Source organism: Balearica regulorum, chromosome 14 (assembly GCF_011004875.1).
Source record: "Balearica regulorum gibbericeps isolate bBalReg1 chromosome 14, bBalReg1.pri, whole genome shotgun sequence".
NCBI classification, from domain to species: domain Eukaryota; kingdom Metazoa; phylum Chordata; class Aves; order Gruiformes; family Gruidae; genus Balearica; species Balearica regulorum.
In genome coordinates this window covers 12,060,042-12,084,802 of record NC_046197.1, presented here as the reverse complement: position 1 = coordinate 12,084,802, position 24,761 = coordinate 12,060,042, and the positions used below count along the sequence as shown (strand labels likewise).

The 24,761-nt window shown below is 44.7% G+C and overlaps 1 protein-coding gene across 2 annotated transcripts in view; it reads right to left on the bottom strand.

Annotated features, from left to right (window-relative positions):
- Positions 1 to 24,761, bottom strand: part of LOC142603824 (serine protease inhibitor Kazal-type 5-like) — a 114,546-nt gene that overhangs the window by 10,681 nt on the left and 79,104 nt on the right. The window contains exons 1-7 of one of the 2 annotated variants that reach the window (XM_075766362.1): positions 15,929 to 16,048; positions 15,005 to 15,100; positions 4,642 to 4,667; positions 3,447 to 3,574; positions 2,872 to 2,938; positions 1,095 to 1,222; positions 857 to 908 (exon numbers count right to left, since the gene is read on the bottom strand). In XM_075766362.1, the coding sequence (XP_075622477.1) occupies positions 857 to 908; positions 1,095 to 1,222; positions 2,872 to 2,938; positions 3,447 to 3,463 (264 nt within the window). In that variant the 5' untranslated portion in view covers positions 3,464 to 3,574; positions 4,642 to 4,667; positions 15,005 to 15,100; positions 15,929 to 16,048. Of the gene's footprint in view, positions 1 to 856; positions 909 to 1,094; positions 1,223 to 2,871; positions 2,939 to 3,446; positions 3,575 to 4,641; positions 4,668 to 15,004; positions 15,101 to 15,928; positions 16,049 to 24,761 lie in introns of those variants that run through there. The other variant, XM_075766361.1, reaches the window with a different exon arrangement.

Sequence of the window (24,761 nt, the reverse complement as noted above, 5' to 3'; positions counted from 1 at the left end):
CTGGTTAATCACTGACTGTGTGATCTTGCACTGTTATTACATTTTATCTTGTTTCTATTACTCCAGGCCTCAGCACTATCCAATTAGTCCTGAGTGATCTGCTGATCCTCCTCTGCTGATACTGCCTCCCAGCTTTGCCATCAGCAAATTTCACTTATGCTTCCATTTTTTTGTGTCAAAGTCATTAGGAAAAGCACTGAAACAGGATTATCCCCAAGACCGAGGCTTAAAGGGACCACACCAGCCCCCGCCATGGCAGAAATTGGAAGGTAAGTGTTGGAAAGGGACTTTTTTCCCCCCCTTACAGAGCTGCTTTTCACCAGGAAAGCATCAGCGCACAGGGGGTGCAGAGTGACAGGGTGAAGGTGGCAAACGGCAGCACCGTGAGAACAAAGTTTCCAACAAGAAAAGCTAAAACTGAGCAACAGGCACATGGAGACAGCGCAGGGCTGAGCTCTTTTCCCAGAATACAACAATCTCTTAAGCTTATCAGAGCTCAGATTAGAGTTTTTCACCTAATTTTTCCTTTTAACCAAATTAGCACCCTCAGCAGCACTGGCTTCTCTACCCTTGAGCCAGGTTTCAGGACAGTGCAGCACATCTGGGTTCATATTCTGATGGGATATGCCTGTCCCTAGATCCACAGGTCAATGGGATAGACTGCAACATTCAGACATAAGTGGTTCACTTGGGGGATTCAAGAGCATGAACAAGAAATAAAGAGGAAAAGGAAAGCGGATCTCAAAATTAAATCAGTAGAGACAGAGCAATTGAGTAGAATAATGTTGCCTTTTCTCTATCTTGGGTGAAAATCCAATAAAGTTTTATATTGACCCACCTAATACTTTAATCTCACCTTATCTTTTCCTTGTCTGTTTTTAGATAACTTCCGCTCATTCTCCCTTTTGCTGGAAGAGAAGAAAGATGAGAAAATGAATACCACGGTGCTCCAGGGAGCGAGACATTTTCCCTGCCATCGGCTGCACGAGGGGGAGTGATCCCATCCACTGGCACCAGCCGCCAGGTCTCTCCAGCAGCCACTTTCTCAGTCTAACAGAAAAAGCTTTTTTTTCCCCCCCCCTCTTTCTACTCACAACTTCTCTGCACACATGATGCACTTATTGCTGTGTTGCTTCCCGGAGGAATCCCGGACAGGGTCATTTTCTCGGGTGCAGGAAAGTTTTCCTTTCTTGAACAGATCCCGAAACTCTCGGCAGTCATCCTGCGGAAGTGCCAAAAACACGGGTTGGCACAGATATGCTGACAGAGGGACGCACCTCCCACAAATCCACAAAGGATTATCCACCCAATGAATTATATTTCAAACACTATTTTGTTTCCTTGAGGTGTAACTCAGTGGAAAACCATAGTTAGTCTGATGTGTTCTCTTAAACTATAGCACACAACATAAGTAAATCCACATGTTTAGATGAGCACATTTGTCTTTTGCATCCAGCATAGTCTTATTTCTAATAGATAACAAAAGCAAGATCCTGTCCGAAGGGCCTAGGTTCCACTCTAAGTACAAAAGCAATAATTTCTTAGTGAATTTTGAATGAGGAAGTCAGTTTTCCCATCCCTCATGAGTGAGCACACTACCGAGAATTTTAAAATCCATGCACAGTAAAAAGATGAAGCTGCAGGCATTAAAAAAAAAAAACCTTGTACACCTCCTTTCCAGTTATACTGGGGTAAGAAATGGCCATTTTTACCTTCCATTTAATATGATGTTATGCATTAATTGAAGCAAAGCATTCTTTCACAAAATGCAAAACCTACTTAAGCATTTCAATCTGGTCTTTAATTTCCTGTGACTTTCAGGACAAGCAAGCAGGTTTGTAGCATAAGAAACACATGCTATACGTGAAGTCTTTAGGATCCTTTATACAGCACTTTTAAGGTTATCTGCCACGTGATCTGCATTTCCCACACACACACACTGTATAAAGGAAATGGTTTGATAACTTATCCCATCTCTGCAGATGGGGAAGTCAAGCCCAGAAAATTACTTGCCAAAAGCCAGTCAGAAAATCTGTGGTTGAACAAAGAAATTCAGTGTAGGTCTCTTCCTGACACTGTAAAACTGTCCTTCTGCCTTCAGGACCACACTTCAGCAAGTCAGGTCTTTAAAAGAGATCTCCCTGAGGACAGCTATGCTTTACAAAGCGTTTAAATTGCCTAGACACACAAGAGCTGGAAAGCTACACTGCTTAACCAGATAAAAAAAAAAAACGAAAAAACATTTCAGCCAACACTATCTGATGGAAACCAATTCACTCCTATCTAGAATGAAAACCCAAGGCTCAAAAAGTCAAGTCCCTCCACATAAAGACCTGCTATCTAAAAAAACCAGCTATGGGTAAGAGAAACCAGCCAGGTGCATCAACAAGATAAACAAGGGACAATTAGAGCCAGCCTGCTCCCACACCCTGCCCTAGTCACAGCTCACATGCACCATCACTGCTATTAATTATTTGTCAGATGCCAATGGTGCGCCTTATAAACAGGCAGGTATCCTCCTTAGCCTATACCGTGTCAGGCACAGACCATACATGCCGTGTCGGTAATTGCCCGATAGGGACTAGATAGCCTGGGAGGAGCCGCGAGGAGCTTTGGGTTCTTTTACGCTCATGGATGGCACAAAGCCTCACGCTCCTTTGGACCCTCTCGCCAAGGCGGAGCGCGTTTGCCCTGCTGCCATTGCAGGTGCATCGCTGGGCCCTTCCCCATCGGCCAAGCCAGCGTTTCCCACGCCGCAGACAAGGAAACGCACTCGGCAAGTGGGTCAGAGGCAGAAGACGCAACATCACCGCATCATCCTGCTCCCGGCGTGCCGATAAAACTGGCTTCGGTAGCGATGTTTCACCTCACCTCTCCCAAGGAGTTCACATTCCTGTTCGCCTCTCCACCACTCCCTTTGTTTTTTGAATCTCTTTCCCTGCAAGAGAGGGAAGTGTGAGTGACAGAGCAGTGTACAGTCCTCGGACGTAAAACTAAAACAGCTAGTGATTAAAGGCCAGTCCTGCCAACCCCACCTCCCCATTGCGCAAGGCGGCGGGGCAGACCGGCACTGGGCTCTGGCTCAGTGAGACATGCCCAGGGTATTTAGCATCTCTGCACTGGGGGCATTTTGCCATCCTTTCTCTCTGCTAACATCCAGGTGTTTCCACTGTCTATGGAAACAAGAAACTAAATCCACACGTGTTTTCAGCCTGCATTTGCTCCTCACACCCCGTGGTGCATCCCCCCCGGTGTGATGAGCTGGAGAGCACTACCGGGTTCACGGGTGTGCTGAAGAGCTACAGACTGGTCTGCCTGGCCCAGTACTACAATTTTACACCTCAGAGTGAGACAGAGCATCCTGAGAGCAGGCTCCTTGCTACAGGAGGGGACATGCTGTGTACGGGCAGGACGGCTGCAGGAGCTGGTGGGTGGCCAATACTCACAGCAACCTTTGGCACATCAGGCACTTGTTAAGGTCTACTTTGCCATCCGGGCTGCTGACGGGCTCCTTGTTGGTGGGACAGGAAAACTTCCCACTGCGCAGAAGTGACCAAATTTTCCTGCACTCATTCTGAAAAGCAGAGGAGGACAGTCAGTGGAAGCTCCCTCAGAGGCCATTGAGATCCTGAGAACAGTTCATTCACATTTGAGCTTTTTGGGGTGGGCGACAGGCTCTCAACAGCAATAGTTTGTTCACCCCAAGCCTGGGGCTACCCCACTCCTCATCCCTATCCCTCACCACACACCACGTATGGTACAGGCTGCACCCAGAGCCCTGCTCATGGCTCCTGAGGCAGAAAAGGCAACGAGAAAGTTCAAAACCTGTTGCAAGGCCATTATACATGGGAAAAGGAATACATATTTAACTTGCATAGAGCTGCAAATTGCTACTTGCTGCAGGGGACGACTCTATGTTATAAAGTTAGTCAAGAGCGGAAAAATATAGCCCTAGAAGTGCCAGTGGGATGCAAGAGTAATGAATCGACCAGAGTGACTGAAGAGCAATTCAGGTGCAACACTGAAGCACAGAAAAGCACAATCCTCTCAGGAAGCGGAGCAGTAATATCGTGTAATGTGGCATCAACCAATTGCCTCTTCTGCTGGGTAACTGAAATGCAGACTAGGGATAATCAATGAACCATTTAGTTATTTTTGACTGCTACATTTTCCAAAATGGTCTTTACTGAGGAGAGACAAGCTTGTTTGATTAAAATGTGAATGGAGCTGGCTTCTCAGTCATTGAATCAAATAATTTTCTGAGAGTCAAAGGACTTGCCTTAATTCTTTTAATTATCAAACTCAGGAATTATCAGAAGCAGGGGTTTCTGCTGGGTCAGAAGCAAAATTCTGAAATATCATTAGAAATATAATTCATGCCATTTCCTAACTTCATCTCATGAGATTTCCAGCCCAGAGCTGTTTGGATATGCGCTCAGCACAGCGCACCAAACATACACTGTCAGCTAGAGCCATTGCCGTATTACAAAAGGATTGTAATGGAGAAATTCACTGCTTTTTCCACAACTGAAAAAGCATTATATCTAAGTATAGTCCATCTAAATGACTGCTCAGAGTATGCATTAAGCAGTATAGTTGACAAAACAAAAGGAGAATCAGAATAAAAAAGGTTGGACTTGCCTTAATCGAAGCTTGGCTGGCAACATCTGCAACAAAAAACCCCAACAATGAAACCATACAAAATCTTTGAAGGGAAATTTTAAATCAAAAGCATTTAATTAAAATACTTGATGCAGTTTCCTAATCCACCCAAATACCTCTAGATAAAAGCTAATCCAATGCATTATTGTAGACTGATAGAAAGGACCGGGCATTAAGAGACTTTCTGGAACATTGCACTGCTTGTCATTCAAATGCAAAGGCACATCCATTTTTTTTGCGTCTTTGTGCCCTCCTTTACTGTGCTACTTTTCTCAGTCTTAAAATCCAAGTTCCAAGGATGATTCAGTAACTGTTTCTCTATTATTCTACCCCACAGCCTTGGTAGTGTTATCAGCCTTACCCAAATGTTTTTTACTTTCTTCATCTTCAGTTAGAATTGGGGTACCAGAGCTAGCCCATAATAGCATTGTTTGTCCAAACCTTCAAATTCTTTTTCAAGGCCCATTCCATTTGCAGTACTTCACACAAATTACCAAATTAATGAGTCACCAGGTGGATAGTTGATATACATTTCTTTCTACGTAATCTTAGAGCTGCTATAATACATATTTCATCCTTGTCTGTTACATCATCAGTAGCATCACAGGGTACCATCAAGAAATCCTCCATTAGCTCTTTCTCAAAACAAACAAGCAGTAAAGTGAAAGATCACTGCAACAAGCCTAAACTCCTGCTGAAGTCTCTCTACTATAGCCATACAAAAATGCATTCCTTAGTAAAGAGTGTTGACAACAAATCCCCATTTTTCTGAATTTACCAAAAATTTTATTATACTTTTGTTCAAAGTTAAGCTTGCCTTTTTTTTTTTTTAAACACAAAAATTCAGTCTGGTTAGAAATTTGTATTTCTCCACTTAGGGATTTTTTGTTTGTTTGTTCTTAAACTGTTAACTCTACTAAAAATAGATACTTTCACCTTCAGTGTAACATCACCATTTTCACATGTGAGAGAAAAAGCCATTATCAAGAATGTGTTATATTAATACAAATAGTACAGTAAAAAATGATGGCCTTCTGGTTATGCCACTATGCTTTTTAAAGAACAAGGGCTCTCTAATCCTCTGTCTCACCGCCTTTACAGTAGCTCCCAGGCCGTGTCCTCCATCAGTCCCAAACTTCCGCACAGAGAACATCAGAAGTTACTAACCTGAGAAGAAGCAGAAAAATGCCAGAGCAAGGACCACCGAGGCACCTTCTATTTTCATGGTGAGGGTGGCAGCTGTTTGCTTACGTTGACTCTATTAGTGCATTGCTCAATGAAACCCAAAGAAAGGGCTCAGGTCAGATCAGGTATATATAGATGACCAGATTCTCCGCCTTCATTATGACATAATCTTCCCAAGAACCATCATTAGCTGCAAAAACCAGTCTGATGACAGTAGCTCTAAATTCTAATGATCCTATTAACACAATTAATTTCCATAAGGATGGGACATATTTGAGTCACTCCCTGTATTTTGTTAAGGTAAGAAAATTATAAATGGATCATTTCAGTTTCCACACACAGACAGAGGAATTCTTGCTATCTTTAGAGTGGTTCATAAGACAGAGGTACCCCAGTCAACACACCCCTAGTACCCTTCAGATCTGAACAAAACAGCTGAAAGGGTTTTATTTTAATAACTTGGCTCCAGCAGAGACGACAGGAGGGCTAGGTCACTGAAGACCTCTGGAAGTCAGTCTGCTTTTATTAAAGAACTCAAGTATGAACCTAAATATTCAGGCAACGTTGAAAAACATCAAGTTTGAGGCTTTGTTGAAACTCTGAGTTTGTTGCTATGGTTCTTACTGCACATGAGAAACCCATACTCCTGAATCCTCATCCCTTCCCTGTCCCTCCTTGTTGTCTTCAGAAGAAGCTGCAATGTTATTAGTGAAAACCTTTTCCCAGCCCACGTGGAACCTGGCAGACCATATAGATACTTCTCTTCAAGCAGATCCATGCTCACAGATGTGTTGTTACTGATGCTAAAGGGTCCAGCAAAGTAGCCCTGCTCAGGTCTCTCCCAAAGAAGAGATAAAAATGAAGGTTGTCATCCTGTGCAGCATTTCTCAGGAGACTCAAGAGATGAAAATAAAGATGACATCAAAGCTTTGGAATGTGATTTACACAGGAAGAAGCTGTGTGCCTTGTTCTCCAGTGAAAAGAGGAGAATTCGGAGAGAAAAGTAATTTACAAGGCTTGAAACAGGTGGATAAATGACAGTCAAGCAGACCAGAGTGATGAGGAGCTTCTGCACAGCTGAAGCCTGCTTGCCCATGCTCAGACTCAGGTCAGGACCATCTGAGAAAGGAAGAAAACATACTTCTGCATGATGTATGTGTTTGGCCAGACAGGCCAACACAGCTCAGGGATAAACCATTGTAATAAATTGCTGCCACATGTTTCTCAGATCAGAATAGTTGTTAGCATGTACAACTAGAGCCAAAGCCAAGTAAGGAGAGTCCTAATTTGGTGCGTGGTCATCCCTAACATTTCAGCTCAAAGCAAAATCATATGCAGGTTCACAGTGGAGAGCTTGGAACAGAAAACTGCCTGAGGTCATACAGATGGTTCATGGCAGATCTGAAGAGCTGTGCATTGCCCTGAATGAGTTAACTTCTGTATGCATATTTGGGCATGGAATTAGGGGGGAGGCCAACAGGAGGATAAGAAAACTAACCTGATATAGCATGTCTCAGTAAATCCTGGGGAGAGATTGTAAAAGATCCAGAATAGAAAAAGCAAGAAAAAGTGTATGGTAGTTTAAAAGTGAATAGAGCTGGAAATCGATTTGAAGGACAAAACCAAAAGACATTCTCTGTTACTGAGGTGTCTCCCCATGAGTCAGTCCTGAGGTGGTAGGGTTTGGGGAGGTGCATTTTTAAATGGGTTTTGTTTTTAAAATTTTCTTTTCCTCCAGAAGTTCTATTCCTACAGAGAAGTGAAACAGTTCCGCAATTTAAGACAGCTGGCTGACCACCCTGTTCCTGAAGGAAGTAGAGTGGGCACCAGACCTGGTCAGACTGGCCAGGTGAGAGCAGGTCCCAGCCTGGCAGTATAGACAGAACCAAGGAAAAGGAGAGACCAACCCAGGTCCTGACCCCAGCCAGGCCCTGTGACCACTGCATCTCTCCCATCTACAGCACCCTGTCCACCACACCAACATGTGGGAGAAGGTCAGAATGGCCCAAACACACTTTGACACCAAAACCAGAACCATGTTCAGTACCAAGTCTCAAAAGAAAAAAAGAAGAATTTCCCTTCCAATTACTGCTGCATAACTACAGCCTCCTAAAAAAAAAAAACAACAATGGTATGAAATGTGATGTCAGGGGATGGGGAGAACCCTGCAAAGCCCTGTGGTTTGAAGGATTTGTTCCTGTGTGCTTGACTTACAAAAGGAAACCTGAGCAGAATAATGAGGGATGACAGCAAGAGTGTATTAAACATAAACCTTGCCTGACTCACTTGATTGCCTTTATTGATGGATTTACACAATAAAGTCTCAATCCTGTACTGGAATCCAGACAGCCCATTAATTTCCATAGGAGTTTGTACTGTAGGATCAGATCTGTAGGAGAGATGATCCTGATGCTCTAGTGATGGTTTAGTGCAGCACCTTGCTAATCATAATTTAAATATTATGCCAAACAGCTGAAGAACAACATGCCACTCAGAAAAGCAGCTGAGGGCAAGAAAAGATATTAGAGACCCTTTTGTTCATGTCTGAGTTAAAGTTTTGGAAAAGTAAACAGCATATAATGATGCTATGCCTGGTAGGACAGCTCTCATTGGGTCCATTTTCCACCACATTCTGCTAGAAAAACAGGAAACAGGATAAGAATTATCATGGAGGAGCAACTAGGAAAATGCAGGGGAAAATGGGAACATAACATGAAACGTAGGCAAACTCTTGTCAGGTAGGAATCCAAGAGGTTGTGAGGAGTCCTAGGAACAAAGTCCTACAGCCACCAAGCTGGGCAAGACACAGCCAGAGGGGAAATTCACCTCTTCCCTCTTCAGGGTCCCAAGGAGAAGGGACCCTAATAAGCAGCCAAATGATTCACACCCCCAATTAGTGATGAACATGCTTACACTCCCCTTCCTATGATAATTCTCCCATTTTCTGATGTTCCCACATTGCACTCCTTCACAGGCTGTGCCTGCACAGGAATGTATCTATAGATACATAAAAATAATTGAGACGCCTTCTCCACTCAGAAAATTGTTTTTCTTCCCTTTAGTGACATGGCACTTTTGCAGATGGGATCACCTCTCTTCTAATGGCTTTAGCAACACTTAGGGATGTTTTTGTCAAGGGAAAGATTCCTGGCAGTATAACTGGTGGGATTGGGGGTTTTTTGGCTGGGGTTTTGTTGGGCTTTTTTGTGGTTTTTTTTAAACCATCTCTGCTTTGGGAGCTTTTTATTGTTTGAATGCCAGTCTCCAGCCCAAGCAGCTCTGAGGGTGACCTCAATGCTTGAGAGCATGTGCTGCACAGCCCCATTCTTACCCCAGACAAAGGCACAGTTTTGGGTCAGGTCTCCGAAGCCACCACAGCAGGACAAAATGAGCCCTGATAAGGATCTGCAGCCCATGTTTCACCTACTTTGGCACAGCTGCTAGAGACAGTCCTCTTCACAGCACCGTTTGCCTTTTTTTCTTCCCCACTGGAAAACTCACATCTCTGCAATCAGTGCTGTGACTTCAGTATAATCGACATGACTCTCAGCAAAGGGGACTTTACCCAATGTCACTGCTGGGTCCTTAGACCAGCCTGGAAAAGCAACACATGCTCGTGTGTGCTGCCAGCACTGCTCACTGTTCCTCCTGAGGGCCAGCCAAGCTCACACCACCACGACCTTCACAGCCTCACAGGTCCCAGGACACACTCTCAGGTGGTTTGTGCTCTGCTCTCTCTGCAAGTGCCCTATTCACACCAGCACGGGCAGCCTTCAAGACTAGGTCCCATCACCTTCTTCCAGGGAAGTGAACTTCTTCAGACCCAGTGGAAGGTAACATGAGTGAGAAAACTAGATCCCACATACTTCTAATAAAACTACAGACATGCCGATATTCCCACCACCGTTGTCCTTTTCTGTCTTGATTGACACATTTTTTACCTCCCTGCCATCTCTCTTCCCCCTCAGAGGAACTCCATCAGCACTACTGCTTAACGCTTAATTTCTCTGATATATTGAAACTTCTCTCTTTTCCAACCCACCACTACACCCCCTCACAACCCAGAGATACTCAGGGCTGAAAGAGAAGAGGTATAGTTGTTTGGCATATTTAACAAAGGAAACCCAGAGTAGTGGGTTTTTTCTTCACAGCCAAAGCAGAGAGTCCAGAGCTCTCAGCTTCAGTGTTTCATGTGTTACACCTCCAAATGAAATATTTCAAAATGCAGGGACTTCAAAGACACTTGCCCATTTTTAATCAGACTCTCAGTATTATTAACACTTTAGGTTCAGAGCAAGCAGTCTCTTGCAGCTCACTTTGGGCTCACCTGCAGCTGTCAAATAAGAAATATCAAGGGAAGATTATTGCGCTGCCACGCTAACGTTGCAAGCTAACATAACCTTTTGGGCTGCATCTGCATAAGCGATGCCCACAGAGAGGGTCTGTTCTGCGCATCTTGTCTAGAGCTTTGGAAAAGGACTCACCTCTGCCAGCAACCACCACGTCAAGATGGCTCCCTGCCCCCCAGAGACACCAAGTTATGCACCTACCCTGGGCTAGACTCTGCTGCAAGAAGAGCCACAAGTCTCACCCATCTCCTCAGCACAGCCTGGGAGGCACTTCATCTGCACACGTCCCATGCAAGAACAAGGTTTATGACACTGGACAAAGCTCTTCTGCTTGCATGCACTCCTGTGACCAAAACCCAGTTGCTGATCAGCCAACAAGCCAGTCAGCCCAAGCTAATGGGTTTGAGTTTCTGGACTGCAATAGCCACATGTCTCAGAGCTCCCCTGTTCATACCTACTCTTGCTGCAGTTCTCAGGTGAGTGCTGCCCAGATCTCCGGGCATCAAAAAGCATTCTTTTTCCTCACTGAATGGACAAAATTTCAAACATGGAAGAGACCAGTGAAGAGTATATGCTCATATGCCTCTTGGAGCAACCTGAAAAATCACAGTTACGGTAGGTACACAAAGTCTACACCATAGTCCTTTTCCTTCAGCCAGGATGAACTTCCTGACACCAAAGCAGATCTCCACCAGTCTGACCCAGTGAAGAGTCTTTCCCAAGTGGCTGCTCATTTCCCACCTGCATGTTGGGTGTGCAACCCAGCTCAGCAGCACAGCAGCTGACTCTCCACACCACCTGGCTGCATCACTGCACACGAAGCAGTGGAGAGCATTAACTCCGAGCATCCTGGAGCACTATTCCCTCTCTGCTGGCTCACCAAGGAGAGTGAGCTGCTAGATGCCAGCAGAGGAATTACAGGAATTTCCTGATTTCATCTACCTCTAAGAATCAGGTGCACATCAAGTCCCATGCACCCTAGAGCACATGGAGCCTCAGCAAAAATCTTTCCCGAAACATGTCCAGTGCATGGCAGCAAGCTTTACTGAAAAATAAAATACACAAAAACCCCCACCTGTGTCAGGGGGACTCACTGCTTCAAAAGGAAAGACTGTGGATAAATTTAATTTGGATCAGTTACTTTGCAAATCTCTGTGCACCGAGAGCATCTAACAACTTCCCCTAAATACAGCATCTACTGCATCCTCCTCTGGTCCCAGCATCTCATGGGATGCTTTTCTCTGTCACCAGGTTTCATTTCCTGCCCAAATCCACCTTTCAGCTCTGATCTAAAAGTCACAAAAAGCATCTTGGGTTATGAACTGTCCTACATGCCATTTGTACACTCTCCGGCACAGAAAGGTCCTGGGTCTCCTTGTCACATCTGCAATGCAATGGCATCAGTTTCCAGCACTCTGTGCTTGAAGCAGAGCATGTGCCTCATCTTTGCAACCCTTCCCAGGCCATGAGCCACCATGACATGTGTCTGACTGTCCCGGACAGGCCTTTGCCACTGCTGACTTAGCTTGACGGTGCCAGGGAGGAGGGGGAAATGAATCAGGAAGTGAGCAACAGCAAGAGGTGTATGTCCAAAAGGCAGGGATGAGGCCAACTTTGGAAGATCACAATAATAGCATGTAACACATGCCATCTTCAAAGGACTAATGAATCCCTACAAGGTTCCCCTGTTATTATTTGCATTTCACAGTGGGTACACTAAGATGCAGAATGCTGCATTATCCTCTGGGTCACACCTATTTCAGTCTATTCACCCCTGGTCTTATATTGGAACTCATCCCTGTGATGCGAGAGATCCTCCCACAAGTCAAAACAACAATGCTATCTCTTAGGTAGGCTTGGTATAGGAACCACTAGTATCATCTATGGTCTGGTTTGCATGGCACACCAGACTGACTGGTCCTATTGATGTCTCCTAGCCTTGAAAACTGATTTACCAATTCTTCTTCCTACTCATCTGGTTGAAGGGTAGAAGCAGCTCTGGTTTATTGCTGGATTGGATTTTTTTTTTAAAATGTATTTATCTTTTTCTGTACATGAAATACAAGAGAGAGGAATCCAGGAGAGAGAAATGCATCCAAGTGTCTAACACCATCCAGCCTCATTCCACCCAGAGATCTCAGTCTGGCCTGTGGAAAGGTCCCACTTTCCAGCCAGGAGCCTCCCCACAGCTCAATAACTTTTGTTCACAGAAGAATGAAGCTACCCTGGGAAACTGCACTTGCTGGGAAAGCAAAGCTGCTCCCCATGCTATAACCAATGCCATGTGGGTTTGGGGATGCTGGAACCAGTCTCTGCATTCAGATCGAGATCCAGCATCGAAGCAATGAGCTTTCCCCACTGACTCTGGGGAAACAGCCTGCCATTCCTACTGTCAACGCTTTCCAGGGTGGTATTTGCTCATTAAAAATTGTTACGCTGGAGATGGTGGGAGTTGGGTTTTGATCTACAAGGCCTCAGCAACTAACATCTGCAGAGTGAAAGGATTTCCCATGGCAAAGCACCACGCATCCTGCAGAGCTGTGAAGGACTTGCAATTTCAGAAGGCCACCAAGATCTGTGCTTTGATGGGCCTTACCAGAGCTAGCTGATTTCACGGCCGTTAACAGTATTTGTAGCTTAGATAAGGGTAATCAAAATCTCATCATTCAGGGCGTAAACTGATCGCCTGCAGGGGTTAGAAAGGAATTTTACTTCATGTGCAGCATTGCATAACTGCCCAGATTCATTGTGGGTATTTTCCAACCTCTGCTGAGCACCAGGCATGGGCCACAGCTAGAAGTGAAGCATGGCACCACCGACTAAAAGCCAGAGTGATCATGCAAAAAACCAAACACAGAGCCATTGTTTGGGAACAAAGTAGAAATTTTTCTGACTCTGGCTTCAACTCACACATGGAACTAACAGACAATGACCATCACTGGGCTGCTGAAACAGCAGAATTTCAGCAGAGGAAGGAAAATCTGTCCTGAGATTATTTTCCTGTGGACAGTGAGAAAAGTGCCTGGAGAGCCCATGAGCACAGTGCACAACAGATTACGCAGCATGAAATGACCTGCTTGAGCAACACTTCCCCATCCTGTGCTGCCAGCTGGACCCTGTAAGTGCCGCTCCAGTGAGGGGTACCAATAACCTGCCCTCCAGTGAGGACTGAGCCCTTCCATGTCACCCAACAACCCTCATCACTAGCCATCCCCACCCGAACAAGGGACAAGAACATAGTGTTTTTCTCTCTGCAAAATTATTATTTATGTTTTATCGGTAGCAAAGGCTCTATAGTGTCAGAACTGGCCGCAGGGTGTGGTAGCCTAAGTGCCAGTACCCATCGCAGGAGGCCAAAAACACACCCCATGTGGGTGTTGGTTGCTCTTAGATTATAGTATCACCACACCCCGCTCTCTGCTAATTGCACCATGAAACTCTGATCTCTACCCTATCCCAGAGCCAGGCTGATGGCAGGTACCTTTAGCCATGCATATCATCCATCGCAGCACCAGCCATTCCCCTGGAGGAACCTATGGGAAGACTGAACCCTGAATTTCTTTTCCCAGGAAATGGTAACTGAGAATAAAGCATTTCTGTGCATGTATCTGAAAGACAACAGCGGTATTACTGGAGGCATCTACTGCTACAGATTCCAACTATAGCTGCTTGCAAGCCAACAGGGATAATTTCCAAAGAAAACTTAATTTTTCACTAAAAAAAATAAGCAACTACAACTGAAAGTAGAATATGTTTGCATGAGAACTATGGATTTTCCATAATTTTCTGTTTCTCCTTCCATATCCCCAAATTTAGGACAGAGTATACAACCAACGTGAACATTTGCATTTGGTCAAACCCCCCTATTTTTAAATTGAAAGCTGTGGAACTTCAAGGCACCCATAACTATTACTTTTCAGCCACTGTGCAACCTTTTCCCAATGTGCTGATGATGTGGCAGTACCTGGGGAAGAAGAGACTCATCCCTTTATGCAAGATGTAAAAAGGTTTAACACCTTTCTGTGGGAAAGGGAGACATGCTATCAAACAGCATCATTACCTTCAATAGAATCATTGTGGTCAATAAAGGAATAGTTCAGCCTAATCAAAGCTAAGGGTACAGCCCTTGATGCTTCAGATGGGAGACAATTCACCAGAAATGCATCAGGATTCTGGGGAATCACTTTAGGTCTAACACACTTAAAAGAGCCACCTCCATTCACTCCTCACTGCTTAGCTATCTCCACTCACACGCCAAACCCCAAATTTCATGCAGGCATTCAACGTGCAGTCCTGGAGTCTGCTACTCTGCACTGTGGTCAAATACTCCAGAGTGCAAGTCTGCAGTCATCAAATCCCTTGCAAGTTTGTACCTGATTTTCAGTTAATATACTTGCTGCTAAATCCCTGTGCTCTGTCAGGAGTGCTTGCCAGGCCCTTTCTGGCAACAGTACTAGGACACCATGACAAATCAAATTCCAGCTAGCATGGCTTCCCTCACACACGAGCATGAGACTTCCAACATTAGTGTCCCACAGCAAAGCGCTCTTTAGTGTCTGACACCAGGACCTGTCCACACACCAGCAACTCCGCTCATGCTGAGCAGAGAAGAGGTTGCTCTGGCCATGCTCTGAACTGCACAAAGGCTGAATACCCCATCAAGCATCTGTTCCCAGAGCCAGTGAGCTGAGGCACACCATGGCCAGGAAGACCCGTTCCAGGTCCTGCCCACCCCATGGCTCTAGTTCACCTCTGGACTTTCCTACAGGTATGGATCATGCCTCCCAAAGGAAGTGCTAAACACTCACCGATTAGTGACCTGCTGAGCTAAAGGCACCTTCCAGCATCTCCAGCAGACATAGCTGATTGCCACGGCAGTCTTGGTCTTTTATTCAGCTTTTCTTCTGGAGAGAGAAGAGAGGAGTGAGGCATCTTCCTTCTCTGCATCACCAGGGACTGCACCTACACTGTTGGCTTCCCTTTTTGTTCTACACTTCTCCAGCCTCCCACTTACACTCCATCAGAGAGGGGGAAAGAAACTTTCCCAAAAAATTTGTGAGTCTTTTGGGCTCTTTCATCCTGTTTGGTGCTGTCTGAAACATTCCACCAGCCACTGCAAACCATCCTCAGTCCTTTTGTCTGCTTCAAGCACATGCATCTCGTGGGAGTTCAGTACACATTTAACCCAACCTGTTTCCCCAAGGACGGTTATAAACAATGCCTCTTCCATAAGCATTTATCCACATGCAGAGCTTTGTTATCCCTGCAGCAGGAACATGCTCACCATGGGAAGCCCTGAGGTTTACCTGATTACCTTTAACTACCTGTGGCTTTTCACTTGCATTTAATAACACTGTTTCACACAACACACCAGTCTGTGCACCCATATCCAACTTAATAAGCATCCTGTTGCAGCCAGGTTGCCAGTCTAGTGGTGGAGCAGATCAGCTAACATATGTCTAATGACAGCAGTGGGAAGCAACATGCTCACCAGCAGTGATTGATTAGCAAATTGGCTAGTTGGAGTGGCATGTGGCAGACACCAACAGCATCCCAGAGCTGAAACAAGGCCAGGGAAAGACCCAAATCAGTGCTATTTCTTTTTTTTCTACGAGTATCTAGATCATGACCTAGCCCTTTTCTCTACCAGTCAGTGCCTGGTAGAAGGGTAAAACCAATAAAACTTTACATGGGCAGCGTGCAAAGGAACCCAAGCTATTAAGTGTATTCACCTTGCCCTAGAACATCCAGTGTCTTAGCTGAACGTAACCCAAGTGTTTGTCCACGATGGTGCAAGACCAACAGCAAAACTGTCTTTCCTGGTGGACTACTGGGATTTCTGAGCCTGTGGTCCCTTCCAGGGCTGGGGTTGTATTCACTCTGTTTCCCAACTGGAAATAATAAGACCATAAGCCAACATTTGGGCTGCAGGAATGGAGCCTTCTGAATAGGCTTTAGTAAGTTTGCACAAAGCTTGCATTTGCACCTTTTGTGGGAGGTCACCATGAAGCTGAGGATGTCACACACCAGCTGTTGCATGTAAATGCATTTGTACAAATGCAACTACACTTCACACAGTGTGAACCAAAAAGAAGACCTCCCCTTTGCAGGACTGAAACAGAGAGCTCAGTGATAGATGGAGCCCTGGGGCTGGGGAACAGGGACTGAGCTGCTGCCTCAGGAATTCCCTCTTCATTTTGCTAGGTCTCTGCCTAGAGCAAGGTAGGTCTCATGCATTTGCAGAGTCCCTTTGCTTTCTCTCCCTTCTGAATCTGTTACATGTTCACTTGGGTCTCTGTGGCTGCCTGTCCTTCTCAGCCCTGTCACACCATCCAGCTGCCCTCACTGCAGAGGCTCATTGCTGTATGAGTCACTGCCTGTAACCTGCTCAGGCCCAGATGCAGCATACAACTCTGTCAGTGTCCAAATGCTATTTTCTTTTTGTTTTCATTGCCCTACATGTCTGGTCCCATGGGCTGTTTTGCCTGGACACACTTTACCTTGTAATCAGAGTTGATGGAGATGCCACAGAGCCTGCTTCCAAAGATGTAGGACAGAGATACACCTGTGATTCACTCTGGCATTAACACTGTGCTACCTCCACAGAGCACAGAAGTGGAAAGGACCTCCTAGGTCATCAAGTTCATCTACCCATCATCACTAGTAACCACATCACTAGATCAATTAGGAGATGTTTGATTGGCCTATCATAGCTAATGGGCTCCTCAGTCTGGCAGAGGAATAACAGGATCCAAAGGCTAGAAGCCGCAACTAGGCGACATCAGGCTGGAAACAAGGGGTGACCATTTAACGGTGCCTGTGTCTGCACAGGGAAAGAGTGATCCAGGGCATCCCATGTCACCAGTAAATTTTCAGTCTAATTGAATGTTTTGCCAAGACAATTTTATCCAGTGGCTTTCTGCCCCAAATCTATGAGTCTCTGTGAATCTCCGGACTGCTGCTGTATTGTTTGTGACAGGTACCAAAGGAAAGCTGTTTTCATCAGCTGTGTAACAATACACTTACTGGGAATTTAAGGAATTGCACCTTCACTGGGAGACATCCAGAAGAGTCCACAAGCTGAAAGAAAAGGTCAAAAAAAAGTAAATCACTGCTCTGAGTGAAACAAAAATTAAAATAATCCTCTGGCTGCAGCTAGGTGGTTTAAATCCCATCCTAAAAGCTACGCTCACCACCAGATTTACAAAAGCAAGTAGTTAAATGGAACTTATTATTTGTTTTCAAGGTATGGCATCAAATAAAATTGAAAAATACCATATCCATATGCCCTAGGCTTTTTCCCACGTGCTTTTGAAGATGGTCTCCTAGAGATTAGACTGACATCTAGGATAATTAGCTTATCTTCAGGCTGGAGATTTAATTAATAACAAATAATAAGTCTCACATTTACTAAGGAACCTAGGCAACTTCTGTTGTAATATTTTCTCCTAACTGAACACATACACACTGCATCATGGTTATAGTGGTACTAGCATCTTCTTTCTGTTCACTGTTAATTGCAGCAAAAACCCAAACCCAAAAGTTGAGGGGAGTTAAAAAATTCTCAGGCCAAATAAGATGTTTTGCTTCATTCTCAAGCTTTTCTATACTACACACTTCACACAAAATCAAAACATCTCACTTTTAAATGCATGCAAATCACTGCAACATCCCAGACACATTCAGAATGAACACTTGCATTGCATGGGGTTGTGTTTCAGGCTTGTGTGGGATGCTTAGACTATGTGATTTAATGGAATTGCCCAGAATTCACAGCACATTCTACTCAAGGGATCCTGAGTTTGTGGTGTGAACATAACAGAAGGGATTTTGAATCATTAAGTGACAGGACATGAATTCACCTCGCCTCTAAGCAACAGGACAGTTAAGGTTTGCCTAGGAACAGAAGACATCCCTATAGCTTCTTGGTGGATATTTGTAGAACCTTAAGAAGCAACAGCCTTGAAAAGGTGCAAAGAAACTATTAAAAAGAAGAAAAAAGTATTTACACTTGATTATGATACTGTTCAAAGGAATCATTTATTCAGTCTATCCCTGTTTAGTGGATGCCTGAAGACCCTTTTCAGATGGGATCATGAGGCCTGAACAGGGAATCCATGCTGAGGATTTGAGCTGCATTAGACTTGTTGGACATACACAGCTGGACAGCTTTGTGCAGTGTTAGGGCTGGCCATGGGCAGATCACTCAGGTCTGCACATTGTGAAGGGTCCCCACGGACCTCAGAGACAAAGTGTGAAGTGTTTTAACAAGAATGGCCAAACTGGAGGTCTGCTGGGACCAGGGAGATTGCAGTGACATTCAGGAACACCACAGAGCGTTCTTGCAGACCAGCAGCTCCAAAACACTGTCTTAGGAGGAGGGAGGTATATTCTTTCATACCAAGGATATCTTTCTGAAGACAGGGAATTCTGTCAACAGGATGAAAAAGGTCAGTGTAATGGAAGGAGACAACTGGCAGCCAGAACATGACTTGTCTGCTGGATGCAAACAGGGTGTTCTCACATCTGGAATGCCCCCTACTCTGGGCTGGGGAAGAACTCATGGTGTGGTCCACATGGTCACCACCAATGCAGGATGGAAAGAACAGTCTTGAAGGCAAGATTTAGCTAGTAGCTAGCAGGCTAAAGGCCAGGACCAACTCAGTAACATGCTCAGAAATGCTTCCCCCAGTGCCCTGTAATGAAATCCAGAGTCATTGCAAGGTTCAAAATATAGTACCTTGAAGACAGGCTTGAATAGGTAGAACCTATACAATAAAGATCCAAGTACTAAATCCAAATAAGAAAGGATTAAGGCTACTGGCACACAAACAAGGTCTTTTATCTAAATATTGTGGGAGAGCCAACAGTTTGACAAGACATGTGGTTTGGGAAAATGCAGTCTCCAGTGGAGAAGTCATGAAAATTTTGCATCCTTGAATAAAAGGATAGGAAAGAAGCCAAAAACAGTCAGGGAGGAAACAGTAGACTGCAGCCCCAGCAGACATCCCTCTCAGGCCTGCAGAGAGAAAGAACAGAACAAGACACGATGTATGCTTTTCTATTCAAGCACCAAGGTTTTAAAAAGCAAGGTGAATGAACAGCAGTGCCCTCGTTCAGATGGGGCTATTAACATAACCAGCATCTCAGAAACCTGGTGGAGGGACGATAAGCAGCGGGACATGGTAATGAACGGGTACAAATTACACAGGAATGAGAGTAGGCTGTGCAGGTGGAGGAGCTAGACATTAAGGCATGCATTAAAGAGAACTTAAAGAGCACAACCAAGTTAACTGTATCAACAAGTGCCACAGAGCCCCTAGGACTCTGCCCAGACATTACAGTACTAGTTCCTCCATCATCCACCCATCCAGAGTAGGGCAACGACTACAAACCTTAAAGGAGATGAGTGAGGCTGCGATGGCTATAGGGGGACACAAGCACAACGGAAGATGTCAATCTCCCTGTATAGACGGGGCAACTGACAGGAGGGAAAGATGTCTACATTTAAGACAGGAAGCTACTGCTCCCTCCAGCAGCAATTTCTGGCCTCTGAAGCAGAGAGTCTCTTCTTCAGCACGTCCTGAGCAGCACCCAGAACTAGTGGGTTTGATTTCAAGTATATTACCAGTGGCTCTTTGCACCTTAAAACTGACAATCTTGCAGGCAGCCTTGCAAACCTGCTACTGCAAGTTTAACTTGAAGAGGCAGCTGCCTAAAAACAGACACTTGTTCAAAGAAAATTAAAAAGGAAAACCCAGTAAAGAAAAACACACCCAGGAGGTGGGAAGACCATTTGAAGTCATTAGAGTAAACATGTATCTCAAGAGAAAAGAATTTAGAATAAAAAACTAGCATGGTTAACAAAGTGGGACAATTAACAGTAAGATGAGGCTAAGTAGAAGTACTGTCCAAATAATGAAAATGTAAAAACAAAGTTTAAAATGTAACATCTGCAACTGTGCCAAAATACACCAATGATTCTGAGCAGAATTTTCCAAATCACAGGCACTAATAACAAAACACATTGAAGAGTCCATGATCACAGGGCTAAGGGAGCCTCCATGGAAGATAACACCGTAGCAGAAAAGCTAAATTAACCTATAGTCACAATAAACTTTTACATCCCAGTAATGCAGAGCTACAGCCAGGAATTAACCCCTCCCAGAAGCACTGAAGGAGCTCAAACATGCAATCACCCAGCACAGGCTCTGCACCACACTTTGAGGAAAGAGAGGAAAGCTTGTACAGAGCAATGCAGCAAGTACACAGAGAGAAGCAACAGGCTGGGGAAGACTCATCACAGGTTGTGGGGAAGCAAGTCCTGTCTCATCAATCCATTAGAGCCCCCTCCAAGTGTGGGCGAGCAGTGGCACTGCTTGACACGATGAACTTCTGTTTCTAATGAACCAATTTCGAGATCCTTCCTCTAAAGGCTTCTGAAGAATATAAGGTACCATAATGTAAAGGAGAAGCTTCTTTGAGGTAAAAATGAAAACAGTAATAAGAGGGTCAGCTCTCTCAGTGGAGGTGAGACCCCACAGGAATATCTGCAGCTCAGCTTTTTATAAATTACTCTGAAAAAGCAATTAGCAAAGGGACAAATGGAATGATTCAGAAGAGTTCAAAGTTTCAAGTCAACTGAGAGAAAAGCATAAGTCACTCATGACAGTGGCTGGACAAGAAAGTGGCAGACAAATTTCAGTACTGAAAAACATAGACGGGAAAAAGCTAGCTAGCTGTACTATACCTGCATATTACAGCTCTACATTAGCAATCACTGTCAGGGAGTGTATTATGGAGACATTGTGGGTAAAGTCACAAATAAATGTCACCTCATTGCTGAGCAGCAATCAGAAAGGTTTAGCACCTGATAGGAACCATTAATAAAAAGAGAGGATAAAACAAATTATTTCTATCATGCTGCTGTACAACTGCTGGGCCTGCTCAGCTGCATCATTCTGCACAGTTGTGGCACCACAGCCTTCCTCATCATCACAACAGGGATGTAGGGAGCTAGACAGGGCACAGAGAGCACCTCTCCTGGCCAGGGAGGAACAGGAATAAGAAGGGCTTTTGTCTAAACTCAACTCCTCCTATGGTGGAAAACAGGCTACAGAGGAGGGTATGGTCATGGCAGAGTCCACAAAACCAGGAGTGACCCAGAGAAAACGAATAGTAGATGTTGTTCAGGATTATTCATAGCACTAGAATTAAGGGATACTAAATAAATTATCATATAGCAGGTTTAAACAAACAAAAAGAAGTTTTCTTCCCCTCCCCATACAATCTAATTGCATTGTGGAACTCATTGCCCCAGGATGTTGTGGATGCCAAACACATCAAGGGAGTCAAAAGTCAATTAAACAAATTCATGGACTGGTCCAGCAGTGGCTATTAAACATGATGATGGAGATGCAGCCTCTGGCTGGCAAGTCCCTGAGCCACATGAAGCTTTATCACAGGAAGAATTACTTTGTGCTTGCCCTGTTTATTCCCCTTGGCATCCACAGCTAACCATGGTCAGATCCAGGACCCAGGTCCAGGAGTTATCCCAAGCTGGTGCAGGGTCCCAGAACTGATGTGGACATTCTCAGGTGCCAGCACATGCCAGTTCTGGTCTAGATGTCTGGACTGTGTCTTTGTCCCTGTCCTGAAATGACACTGAACCTTCTGAAAACAAGATGGATTGCCAACATCTTGGGCTTAAATTTGTGGCTTTAAACCTCAGGAGATTCCTAGGACACAAAATCCAAAATCACACCCAGATGTCAGTCCTTTGTTCAGATGTCATGATTTATATTCTGAGTGACACTTCCTCTTCTGTCTCCCTAACAATGACAAAACAAAGAGCTATAAACAAATCCTGGCTCCAGATGTTCTTTTTGCCCTCATTAGGGCAAAGACCAGCTTGGCTAATGCTATTTCATCAGCCCTTTGTTTCAGGGTGGCAAGCCAACATCAGCAAGTCGAGGACACTTTGATGGGCTCCCCCCTTGGGACGTGACAAATTCCCAGGACACTCCTGCCCAACACTCACTACAATAACAAGCATGGGGCTGAATTACTGCCCTCGACAATGTTTGGTACGTGGAAAAACTTGTACTTGCTAATTACCATGATTGCTCCATAAAAATCCCCCTCGGGCAGCCACATGCAATCCCAGTGAGCCACAGCCCTGCCCCTCGGCAGCCCACAGCAGCAGCAGCCCAGGTGGAGATGACATTTCCTCTCTTTGAAGAGCCTCCTCAGCATTGGAGGTGTCCCACCCACTCACCAGATCTATTCCTAGACATATCAGTTTCTATTTATTTTCCCACTGACTGTTACACCAGTACAAAGACACGAGGTTGAGAATCAGTCAGACCAGACACATAAGTAGGCCACAAAACAAAGATTTTCCTCTTCCTTTGAAGCCTACTATCCATTATTTCTGATAAGAGGTGCAGCAGATTTATTTCCCTCGTTTGAGCACTCCTAAGTCTCTTTACTAAGCCTGGCAGCGAGAACCTCAAAGCAGATGCCAAAGCCTACAATCTTTTTATGTGTGGTAGAAATAATCCCTTCGCCTGGTGCCTGGGAGAGCTGAACCCTGACATCCACACAAGCTGTTGATGGACTGGCACTCAGGAGCCAAAGCAGAGCCAGCAGAAGGGTCTCTTTTCCCTGCAGAGCACCTTCTCTCTGCAGCCAACCAACCACCACATTTTGCTTTTATCTGAGATCCAGCCACCATCTTCGCACCAAGGTTGAAAAGAGATACACAGATCTGACCCCAAAGCCTATCCAATCTCCCCACGCCAGGTCTCTGCAGAGAGATTTGGGCACTTTCCTCCCTGCAAGGGATCCTTTACTCTTCCTCCTCCTGTGATTTCACTTCTGCCTTTAGTAGCTTTATGAATTGAAGTGTGGAGCCCAAAGAAATCTTTATAAAAGGGCAACAACTCCCAAAGCCACCCATGCTTCCTGATCAACATGAGCCAAGCTAACATGGGTCCTTTTGGCTAGCTGCCTGCCTTGATGAAGTCAAACTTCATGAGTCACACCATAGCCAAATATCCCCAGTACTAGGGTAATTGCAAACATTTAGAACCAGAACAAGCTGCAAGGGCAGAGGTAAGCTAATAAAAAGAGAAGCAAATCAAGGGGAAATAGTTGGTGTTTCACTTTTGGCAGGGAGGGGTTGATCAACTTTTACTGGGGAGGAATAAGGAGTAAGAGAGGGAAGATCCACTTTCACTTTGCTCCCAGGATGCCCAAGGACTTTCACATCCCTGCACAGAGAACAGCTGCTGTAAGTCTTTACATCTCATAATGATAGATTCCTTGTTTAAAAATAAATCAGTACAGCCTGGGATGTATGCCAACACATTTCCCCCAGTTTTCCCACGTCCTACATTTTAAAGGCAGCTGATGAGCTCCATCCTTGCTTATCCCTCATCCTTCCTTTAATAACTCCCCATGTTCCTGTTAAAACCAATGCATTGCCCTCCTCACCTTTAAATTCCCCCAGAGCTGCAGCCCCCTGCTTTGGCTGTTCTTGTTCAGTTTTGCATCATACTGTGTTACTGCTTCAACAGCACTAGCAAACTTTGAAGTTCCTTTTGGTAACTTCTCCCACAGGCATCACCATTGAACCCTTTGTGCACCAGGTCTAAAAAAAAAGACCACCTCTACTGAATTCCTCCATCTTCAAAAATACAGGCAAATTAATAGTTCAGGGCCAGTTGGAACCAACACTGTTCTTCACATATCAATCTTGACCTTCAGGTTGCTATTGTTCCCTAAAACTTACAAAAAAGGACCTAAAGTTTGCAAAGTGCTTAAACACACCATGTTGTGCAACATGCAGGCTATCAAATCTGGGATCTCATTACACCCTCTGCCTCCCACTCTGGGATGTGTTCCCTTGTTACATCTTGTTTCAAATTAGACCGAAAGCTCATCATGCCAGCAGCAGTGGCTCCCTGTGGCACCACTGCAGCAAACACAATTAATAAGCAAGACTAAAGACAGCTCTCAAAAGCATGAAAAAACAAAGAGGAAACCAAAGAGATGTAGGAAAGTCTGTGCCCCTGCCCTGAATAAAGAACTCTCAAGATGCTCGAATAACTTCAGGACATCCGTGAACTTGAATTCTCTATCATGAGTTTCATTTTTCACTTCTAGCCTCAGCACTTCACAAATTAAGTGAACCAAAGTGAAAAGATGCTTTGCAGTCTGAGATTTTTATGTTCTGTTTCATCAGCATAGCTCAAAGATTTAACTAGTCCATTCAAACTGGGTCATTTGTGTTATAGACAACAGGGCACACTCAGCAAGCAGGGGATATAAGGATTTTAGTGGCAAGAAAATAAGCAACCTGTCCTTTATCAGCAGACTGTTCTGTCCTAGCTCAGGATCTCACACACCCCCAAAGAATAGTTTTGCCACTGCCTTAGTCCCCTGACTCCTATTTTAGAACTTAGCTTTGGAATTAAGCTGTCCCTCCCACATTAACAGCTGTTTGTAGAGGTGCTATCTGATCAGCTTTCTACCCAATTGCACCCAGAGCCCTTCCATTAG